Source organism: Stegastes partitus, unplaced genomic scaffold (assembly GCF_000690725.1).
Source record: "Stegastes partitus isolate 25-593 unplaced genomic scaffold, Stegastes_partitus-1.0.2 Scaffold2308, whole genome shotgun sequence".
NCBI classification, from domain to species: domain Eukaryota; kingdom Metazoa; phylum Chordata; class Actinopteri; family Pomacentridae; genus Stegastes; species Stegastes partitus.
This window is the reverse complement of record NW_007580039.1, coordinates 61,508-71,624: the sequence shown is the minus strand read 5'-3', so window position 1 is coordinate 71,624 and position 10,117 is coordinate 61,508. Positions and strand designations below refer to the sequence as shown.

The following is a 10,117-nucleotide window of genomic DNA, read 5'->3' as shown; positions in this document are numbered from 1 at the left end:
ATGGCAATGGCCAGGAAAGCCATCATGAGCTACAGTTACAGATGCACATGCACTCACTGTTTTCTCGTTTCATTTACTTATTTAATTGAATTGTCAGGTTAAAATGTGATATAATATACGACGCCTCTGCTGATAACTCTGAAGAAACAGACAACAGAAATCCTTTAATGATGGCCTGCATGTTTCATGTGGTTGACTGCTCAGTGCCTCATGTCCTCTGATCCATTGATGTGATCGTAATGCTCATTGTTTTTATTTTTTACATCTTCATTTACATTCCAATTAATAAGACCCTGCTTGTGATATGTACACGATTTTTATTTTATTGTTTTTTATTTATTTATAAATAATGCCTTTATTATATATATCTATGGTTCAGCAATTTCCCTGAGGTTTCCACCAGATGGATCAATAAAGTTCTATTCTATTCTATTTATGATGTAAATTTACTCCTTTTTGATTTGGTTTTTGTTGTTTTGCAGAAAATTAATTTTATTTTTTTTCTTTTAACAGTAAATTGGCTCTTTCGTATTTGTTTGTCTATTTTATGTTTTTTTGTTTGTTTGTTTGTTTGTTTGTTTTTTATGAATTCTTTCTCAGTAAAATCACGTGGAGCAGCAGAACCGGCGTCTGTACGTCACCGTGACGTCGTTGTAAACAGGAAGGGGAATGCGGAAGTGCGGCTCGTGGACTCGCAGCTTTTTTTTTTTTTTTTAGCGGCATTGTGAATGAATCGTGTGGGAATCTTTCGACCCTCGCCGTGAAGCAGACATGTGCAGCAGCCTTCCCACTCCGCTCTACGGTCACGCCGGACGGGCAGAGTTCCGGGACGTTTACGAGCCGGCGGAGGACTCGTTCCTTCTGATCGACGCGCTGGAGAAAGACGCGGACAGACTGCGGCTCCTCAGGTTCGGTCTCCTCCTTTCTCGTTACCTTGCCCTCAGCCTGACTTGACCTCTGACCGTTCTGCGTTTTCGTTTCCAGCCCGGGTGTGTGTGTGGAGGTGGGCAGCGGCTCGGGGGTGGTGTCTGCCTTCCTGGCCTCAGTGGTCGGAGCCTCGGCTCTGTACATGTGAGTTGATCTGACATGTTGCAGCCACGTCTGCTGCAGAACAAACGTGTAAATGGACGCGTGTGTTTGTGTTTGCAGCTGCACTGATGTGAACCCTGCAGCAGCTCAATGCACAGCAAAGACGGCTTCATGCAACAGCGTTTCACTGCAGCCGGTCATCACAGACCTGGTAAGACCTGATCAGCCTCAGTTGTGTGTCTCATCATAGATGTCTAGGATTCAGCTGCAGATGGACACTGTTTGGATTGCTGACATCTGCTGATTCCAGTTTCAGACATCCAGTTTAATTCTGACGATCTTTAACTCTGGCCGTTTTAGTTTTAACAAGTTCTCAAACTGGAATTCCATCCTTCAAAATGTGATTGCAGATACCTTGAATTTGCTTTTTCTGGGTGAAATAACTGGAATAAAACCTCTGACCAATCAAGGAAGTTGTTAAAATCTGTCACTTTAATTAAACTCAGCTATTAAATGTTAAAACAGCTGGTCATAAGGCTCAGTCGTCCTCAAGTGTATTCATACCCTTCCATTAAAGGAAAGGCAAAATCCACAATAATCACTCAAATATGCAGAAACTGAAAAAAGTAATGATAAATAAAAAAAATGCTAAATTATAATTTAGTGAAACAAGATGTTGCTTTTGAATTGTGGTTGAAAAGAATAATTAAAAAAAAAACAACTGTCAAATTAGAGCACTTTGATGAGCAGTGAAATCCAAACACCTGTCAACAGGTGCAGAAATATGACTGAGTTACAGAAAACACATCATGCTTTTTTTTAAAATTTATTTTTCAATATTTCTGTTGAACCACAATTCAAAAGCAATGTCATGATTTTCATAATTTTTTTATTTATTATTTTTCTCAATTTCAACTTATTTCACTGACAGCTGTACATCTGAGGACGACTGTATGTGGATGTTACTTGAACATCAACCACTCGCCTAAATATTGCCACAAATAGGGAGTTTTTAATACTTTTCTTAACCAAAACTTATCGTGAATAATTTAGAGCTTAAACTGTTCAAGTCAAACTGTAAGTGGTTCGCTGGTGAAAGCATCTAGTTATTGGTTTGGATTTATGCATCTGTCCCAACAAAACGGGTTGTTTGGAAATGCAAATGCTGATTCATTGCTGCAGGAAGCTTCTCGTAGAAGTCTTGTAGGTTTTTCAATTCAATAGAAAGTCCTCAGAAACTTGATAATAAATCTGTAACCCATAATGAACTCAGTGGACACCTCCAGGTAAAACTGCTTTAAACATGGGAACACAGCTCGTCTACAAGAGGAGAGCTCTGTCTTGTAGACATTCAGCATCACAAATGATTTGGTGGCACTTTACGAGATAGATGCCCAGAGTCCAAGTGACACCTCTTCTAGTCGTTGTAGTATTAAATAGTCAGAGGCTCCACCTGGTGATGCAACCAGGTACTGCAGCTAATATACATTTTCTAACATGTACATCCTTCGCCTTCTGCTTTATCCATTAACAGCAATGAATTGAACACCCCTAGCTGCAAATTAAACATGCATATTTAAAGCACTCCCAGTCAGCAAAACACTTCAAAGAATGTAACACAGAGCCCAATGAGCTGATCCAGCCTCTGAAGTCCCCCAATTCTAATCTAATCGAGCATTAGCCAGAACAAAACTGATCCATGTCCTGTGTTGGTGGCACAACCACAGGTGGTTTTAATGCATCTGAATCCTGCTTTCCTGTTCTTCCTTCAGGTCCAGTGTCTTCTGCCTCAGCTGTGTGGGAAAGTGGACGTCCTGCTCTTCAACCCTCCCTACGTGGTGACCCCGTCAGAGGAGGTGTCTCATTCACTTCAACAGACTGAAGTTCGGAGGTTTCAATGTGATCTAATCGTGTTTCTCTCTCTCAGGTCGGCAGCACCGGCATAGAAGCTTCCTGGGCCGGCGGGCAGCGAGGCCGAGAGGTCACCGACAGATTCCTCCCCGTCGTAGCGCAGCTACTGTCCAGCAAAGGCCTGTTTTACCTCATCACCATCGCCGAGAACGACCCAGGTTTGTTGGCTTTTACGTGAGAAGCTCCAGCGAATTAAATCACCTGCACGGAAATTGATTTGTGTTTTTCTCACCAGAGGAGATCATCCGGTTACTGGGCCAACGTGGCTTGAAGGGAGAGTCGTGTTTGTCTACGAGAGCCGGAAACGAAAGGCTGTCTGTGCTGCGCTTCCACAGGAGCCAACAAATCTGAACTTTCTGGACACTTTGAGGATATTTCTTTTGCTGCGTTGGACAGAATTCTGCAAGAACAAACTGTAGAAGATCAGACGACAAGCATCTCTGAGGACAAAACAAACGCCACATGGAGAGACTCGTTGCATTCGCCTGGTCAAGTTTAATAATCAACTACGTTTTTCAGTGCAAATCTAACAGCTGGAATGTATTTTTCCTTCTTTTCACAAGAAGTTGCAATGTCACTATTTCATCAAATCTACGTTTACAAGCTCGACTCAACAGGACACGACAGTTTGTAAAAAAGGACAAGAAGTGATGGCAGTGGAATAAGTACAAAGTTGATATTTTGACCTTAGCTGATGCTTTTAAAAACAGTAAACGTGTTTTCTACTCATCAGTCTGCTTCGTTAGTGTCTCTTTTGTATTGTAAACCCGGTGACCTGAATGTAACGCGAGCTGGATTTCTTTAACTCTGTGGACTGGACTTCCAGACGATGTGTCCGTCCTCTCCCAGCCTCACGGCGCCGCTGGCCACCAGCTCCAGAGCGGCGGGGAAGGCTCGGTGCTCGGCCTCTCTGATCCTGTCCGACAGGCTCTCCTCGGTGTCGCCGCCCATCACCGGCACCGCCTCCTGCACGATGATGGCGCCGGCGTCCACCTCTTCCTGAACGAGTGAATGAAAAACCAACCCAATCAACATTTCACCAATTTGCCTCGTTGTTCGGCCTTTAACCCAGACGGTTATGACATTTTGTTACATTCATTTTTATTCACTTCTGGCTCATTTTTCAAAGTCCTACACCTGTCTGGAAACCACGACTGGAATGATGCCATAAGTTATCATTAAAGGAAACAACAAAAGCCACATTTCTTAGGTCTTTCAATTTACAAAAAATGAAAAAAACTGTTTAAAACTGGTTATTTTTGGCAAAATTTAAACGGTTGACACTGATTTTTAATGAAGCATCGCTGCTTTAAGCTTAGATTTGGTTTATTTTTCAGACAAAACCAAACGTCACACATGATTAGCTCCAATATAGTCAGAAACTTCCTGATTTTACAGTTTCTGACTCAGATAAATGGTGTCATTTTGGCGATTCTGTGCCTTTCAAACTCCCTGGTAGGTCTTGGGGGTTCAGAGGGTCACATCATTTTTTTCTTTAAGATATTTTTTGGCCTTATTAGACAGGTCAGAGAGAGAGAGACACGGGAAAGTGGGTCAGTTGGACTCGAACCCATGACCGCTGCTTTGGGGACTGTAGCCCCTATACATGGGACACCAGTTCAACCAGGTGAGCTACAGCTGTGCCCCCACAGGGTTAAATCTTCAACTTACTGCGACAAAGTGGACTGTGCAGCCGGCGACCCGCACTCCAGCCTGCAGAGCCTGTTTCTGGGCGTTCACACCCTTGAACGAGGGCAGCAGAGACGGATGGATGTTCAGCAGTTTACCTGTGACGACAAACGCATTCAGGTGACTTTTGTGTCGTGGTACTCGACGGCGCAGACGTGAGAACAGACAAACAACGTTTTCTCACCGTTCCATTTCTTGACGAAGGTCCCCGTGAGGATCCTCATGAATCCGGCCAGACACACCATCTCCACCCCGAACTCTTCCAGCACGCGGTCGATGGTGCCGTCGAACTCTGCCCGGCTCCCGTACAGTTTGTGGTCCACCACCTGGATGAGAAACACAAATACGTAACCAGACAGAAAACCTGCATCTTTGTGAGTTGTGTTTTTCTTCCAGCCTCGCATCAGAAAGCTCCTCCAGGCCTGTTTGTTCCTCCCAAAAACTCCTCTCAAAGCAGCACAGGTTGTCACAGTGCCCTCACAGCTTCCCCTTCCCACACCAGGTGTGCTGTTATTACCCGTGTCTGGATGCCGGCCAGCGACGCTCTCTTCAAACCCTGAACTCCCGGTCTGTTGGAGATGACCACCACGATCTCCGCTGAGCTGGACGGACGCTTGGCCTGCTCGATCAGGGCCTGCAGGTTGGTGCCTGGATCAACAGATGGAGTGGAAACAAATATTCTGACACATTGGGGACATTTTGATTCAGAGTTTGAAGACAAAACATCACTTTAGAAAAGAAGAGACGACGTAGTTGGTTCATTTTGGGAACTAGACTGCTGACATGAGGAAACAGGGTAAGAAAGCGTACCTTAAAAAATGTTTAACTGTCTGAACCCAAACAGCTTTTGGATGTTTTCGTTACCGTCACATTTTTACTCACTGTGGGCAAACTACCACGTTACAACATTACCGTTACGTGGAGTTCCTCTCAGGTGCTTGCGAGACATTTTCAAGTGCAACTCTTATCTCAGCATTCATAAAAACTGCACCTGTGCCCGAGATGAGAACACCAACTCTTGTCCTCTTGCGTGGCATGATGCTGTTGTCGTGGCAACCGCCGTTCTGCTCCGACTCTCCGCTGGAGGCCGGTCCTGCGTTCAGCAGGCTGTGTTTCAGGTTACGGACCACCACAGGTTCTGCCCCTGAAGGTACACGCACATGAAAAAAATGAGCTCCACCTGCTCTTGTGGCTGATTCTGGCTGTTTGTGGTCGTTTCCTGTCCAGCTCACCGGGCTGCTTGTGGGCCAGCGAACCCACGATCCAGGCCTCTTCGTGGGCTTGGAGCTGCCGCAGGACCCTCTGGGCGTCCACGGGGGCGACCACCAGCACGGCCCCCAGGCCACAGTTAAAGGTTCGGGCCATCTCCTCCTCGCTCAGGCCTCCTTCGCTGTAGAGCCACGAAAACACGGGAGGGACGCTCCAGCGAGAGGCGTCTGAGGAAACAGAGTGGAGACATTCAGGAGAACCACCTGTGGCTTCAGTAACAACCACTACATCACCTCCACAGTTTGTACAAAACAAAAACATGAATGTAACAGCAGGATGTTTGTGTTTTTATTTCCATCATACAAATATATACAGGCAAGAGTCTTACCAACCATAAAAAACAGATTTTTCAAATGTCAAACCACCTTTCCACATAGTTTTTTCATCTCACCTAAATCCACTGCCAGCTCCTGGGGCAGCACCCGGGGGATGTTCTCCAGCAGCCCCCCACCGGTGATGTGAGCGTAGGCTTTGACAGCTCCGCTCCGCAGGATGGGCAGGAGCAGGCGACTGTAGATCTTCGTCGGAGTCAGCAACACCTCCCCTGGAAGCAGAATCACAGTAAAACACTGGGACTAAAAACTATCTGTAAAATGGAAAGACTGTCCTTAAGCTCAAGACAAAATGTCCGTAGTTTGTTCTTTTCTGGGTAACAAATCATCCTGAAAACATCCCAGAGATACAAAGTTCACAATACAAAGTCCTCACAGTAGGGAAACTGGAACAGGGGACTATTTCTTTCTTTTTCTTTTTTAACCAAACAGTGACGTCAGGAGGCTCGACTCATTTAGCGAAAGAGTTAGATGTGATGTCACGGGTCCTAATTTAAAAAAAAAAAAGAATACTGTGATGTGTTAGAAGATCATTTCATTTGTGTAAATTATCCTAGAAGATGCTCTGATGGCCTAAAACTACAACCACTTCAGGCTCCATAATGTAAAAATGTAAGTAAAATTGAATTTAGTTAGTCTGCAGGTTCTGAATTTGGACTTCAATCGACCGCTAACATTTTATAATTAGCATTAAACACACAGAAGGCTTTTTTTTTTTTTTTAGTGTGGAGCTAAATTTTACCCTGATGGTGGCTCCACATGGACTATCAGGGACCTTCACAGCTATTATTTATGCAGCAGGGAACGTTAAAGTGTCAGAAATCCAGCCTCCATGCAGTTACACACTCAGATTGGCATGACCACGGCTCACCGACAGTCTGTCCCGGCTGGCCGAAAGCAGCGGGGGAGCTGTATCCAAGGTTGGCCTTCTCCAGGACTTTGCGGACCAGGCTGAAGCCGTTGCTGTGAACCCCAGACGAGGCCACTCCGACCAGCAGGTCCCCCTCTGTGATGTCCCCCAGCCGGGGCAGCAGGGCTCCTCGTTCCACTGCTCCCACGCAGAACCCGGCCAGGTCGTACTCTCCCGGGGCGTAGACGCCGGGCATTTCTGCCGTCTCACCACCTAGACAGAGGGAGGTACTGTAAATAAAGAGGCTCCTACTAAATCCTCACTAAAGGTCCTGATTGGGATTGGGGCAAGAACTGAACCCTGATTCTTTGTTTACATTCATTCCAGGCGTTTAAAATTTGAATAATTTCCTAAATATGTGCAACAATATCAGTCAATAGTTGATTAATTGATAATATAAAAACAACAAAACAAAGCAACAATAAAAACAGCATAGAACAAATAAAAACAACTAACACAGAGCGACGTGCTGGGTTGAAAGCCAGTGAATAAAAGTGGGTTTTAAGATTGGTTTTAAATGCAGACAGTGAGGAGGCCTGCCTGATGCGCAAAGGTTGGTCGTTCCACATTTTAGGAGCAGCAACAGAGAATGCTGGGTCCCCTCTGAGCGCTCGCTTGGACCTCGGTACCTCAAGGAGCAGCTGATCAGCTGACCGGAGGTACCGTGCAGGGGCGTAGGGGTGAAGAAGCTCAGAGAGGTAGGGCAGGGCGAGGCCATTTAAAGATTTAAAAACAAATAAAAGAATCATAAAATGGACCCTAAAGTGCACCTGTTTCTGTTTAAGCATTATTTTAGTTGCAGTAAAGCTCATTTTCCACAAAGCTGGACAAGTGCAGACTGATGATTTGCCTCTCTCATACGGCTATAGTTAAGTTTCCATTCATGCATAATGGAATACATTTCCTAGCGTTGAACACCAGGGGGCGCAGTCCAGCTATTATACAGATTTACAGACATCAAGCAAAACTATGTGGAAACAAGTCGTTATTAGCTGAACCCCCACAGTCCCTCCTGCTTCCTGACACACAACTACCCCCCTCCTCTTGTTGCCACAATATCAAACAGTAACAGGTACTACAGCTACACATGCAATACTTGACGTGTGCATCATCTTGGAAAATGGCAGATCCTGAACATTAAGTGACTCAGATCATCGTTACCCAGCAGAGCACAGCCGGCCACCTCGCAGGCCTTCGCAATGCCGCCGACCACCGAGGCGGCCACATCCACGTCCAGCTTGCCGCAGGAAAAGTAGTCGAGGAAGAAGAGCGGCTCAGCGCCCTGAGCGAGGACGTCGTTGACGCACATGGCCACCAGGTCCTGGCCCAGACCGCCGTGCTGCCCGCAGGCCTGGGCGATCTGACGAAGAAAGGAATCATCTTTAATCAGTGACAACAAATAGATTCCTGTATATACTCCTTTATTTTCCCAAAAGTCTACATTAAAAGAACTGAAATCTCACCTTCAGCTTGGTCCCGACTCCGTCCGTCCCCGACACCAGGATCGGGTCGACAAACCCTGCAGCCTTCAGGTCAAACAGCCCAGCGAAGCCCCCGAGTTCAGCATTACACCCTGATGAAAACAAACATTAAAAAAAAACAAAAAACAAAACCCTCTTACTTTCAGTTATTGCTTCATTTATTCTCTCTAATTTAACTGAGCTCCCACTGCGGCTGCTGGATTTATCCAAACAAAACAAGACGTAAAAATCACAACGTTTACGACCGCAATTGCTGAAAAACGCTGCAATTTGTTTCCTAATGAGAAAAAGGTTTCAGTCAGCAGCTCGAACAGCAAAACACCGTCTGAGAAAAGCTGCAGGAGACCGGAGAGCAGGATTAGTTTCCTCCAGGTGCCGTTTGACACACAGGCGTGTAATCGGTATTTAGATTTACAGAACAGTGTTTGTTGCTCAGGCTTTGTGGAAGTTACCGGGGCGGGATGTCGCCTTGGCCAGAGGTTTGATCATGTCCACCAGCTTGTTGCCGGCGGCGATGTCCACTCCGCTGTCCTTGTAGGTGAGACCTCTGTCAGAGACACAGAGGAATTAGACTGAGCTGTGACTTTAGTCTTCTGGAAGAGGCTTAAAATCAGCAGGAATATTTTGTGGTTGTAGATTTGAGCATTAAATTTACTTGAAAAAGAAAAACCAGGACGCAGTTATAGCCAAAGTGAAGTTTATTATTCTAAGTTCGTGCTTCTACATGTACAGGAATGTTTTAGTGTTTTAGTGTTTAGGCGTCCACGCTCACACACACCTGTGCTGGTTCAGGTGGCCGATGGCTCTGTGGCCGATGTCGCGCCGGTACACGGCCCCCGGGAAGCCCACGGCAGCCACGCCCTGATTGGCCGCCTGCAGGGCCGTCTCCAGGGACGACCGGACAGCGGTGACCGTCAGGACCCGCCCCCCGCTGGAGACCACGCCCCCTTCCTTCAGGGCGGTGCCGGCGTGGAAAACCTGCAGCCCCATGTCCTGGAGCTGGGTCAAACCTGAGGGAGTTAAAGAGAACAAACACTGATGATGTGAGCAGCTGCAGCGAGCAGACCTCACACATGAAAGAAAAATGTGGTGATCAGAGGAATTCTGATCTGTTCAAGAGAAGCTCTACTTTTAAATGAGTCAATATTAGTTTAATGATATCCTGTGGACTCTCAATGAATTTGAAATAAACTTCAGAGGATAGTCTGGCAGTGTGTCGGTTTCTTAAGAGTTAGTTTTAGTCGACTATCAGCATTTGAGTCTCTGAATCCAAAGGTTTTGAGAAGCATGTTGCCAAAATCAAAATATTCATCAGAGCCAGAACCTGTACAGTTAGAGTTTCAGCTTTCCGACTGTCCTTGAACTGCTCACATGTGACGAGCCTTTTTGTTGGAAAATTCAACCCCATGTGACCAAAAACGTAATTTATGATGTTTCATCAAAATCACTTTGTTCGACAGGTCCCATTAAAAAAAATCATTCGTTTGCTCCAACCA

At 45.8% G+C, this 10,117-nt stretch overlaps 2 protein-coding genes across 2 annotated transcripts in view; one reads left to right on the top strand and one right to left on the bottom strand.

Annotated features, from left to right (window-relative positions):
- The first annotated feature begins 684 nt into the window (after positions 1-684).
- Positions 685-3,672, top strand: hemk2 (HemK methyltransferase 2, ETF1 glutamine and histone H4 lysine). The gene is made up of 6 exons (XM_008304737.1): positions 685-908; positions 985-1,071; positions 1,150-1,240; positions 2,802-2,885; positions 2,957-3,098; positions 3,176-3,672. Exons 1-6 carry the CDS (start codon positions 772-774, stop codon positions 3,289-3,291), a joined length of 657 nt encoding a protein of 218 aa, XP_008302959.1. The 5' UTR covers positions 685-771; the 3' UTR covers positions 3,292-3,672.
- The window catches only part of gart (phosphoribosylglycinamide formyltransferase), a 26,595-nt gene continuing 19,893 nt past the window's right edge, over positions 3,416-10,117 (bottom strand). The window contains 12 exon segments of the mRNA XM_008304740.1: positions 3,416-3,939; positions 4,612-4,727; positions 4,814-4,955; positions 5,147-5,277; positions 5,621-5,773; positions 5,862-6,065; positions 6,290-6,442; positions 7,102-7,353; positions 8,302-8,500; positions 8,604-8,713; positions 9,074-9,168; positions 9,400-9,631. Of these exon segments, the coding sequence (XP_008302962.1) occupies positions 3,742-3,939; positions 4,612-4,727; positions 4,814-4,955; positions 5,147-5,277; positions 5,621-5,773; positions 5,862-6,065; positions 6,290-6,442; positions 7,102-7,353; positions 8,302-8,500; positions 8,604-8,713; positions 9,074-9,168; positions 9,400-9,631 (1,985 nt within the window). The 3' untranslated portion in view covers positions 3,416-3,741.

Coding starts and splice junctions, on each gene's coding strand:
- hemk2 (XM_008304737.1), top strand. CDS start 772: ATGTGCAGCAGCCTTCCCACTCCGCTCTACGGTCACGCCGGACGGGCA. Junction 909..984: donor GACAGACTGCGGCTCCTCAG/GTTCGGTCTCCT, acceptor TTTCGTTTCCAG/CCCGGGTGTGTGTGTGGAGG. Junction 1,072..1,149: donor GGAGCCTCGGCTCTGTACAT/GTGAGTTGATCT, acceptor TTGTGTTTGCAG/CTGCACTGATGTGAACCCTG.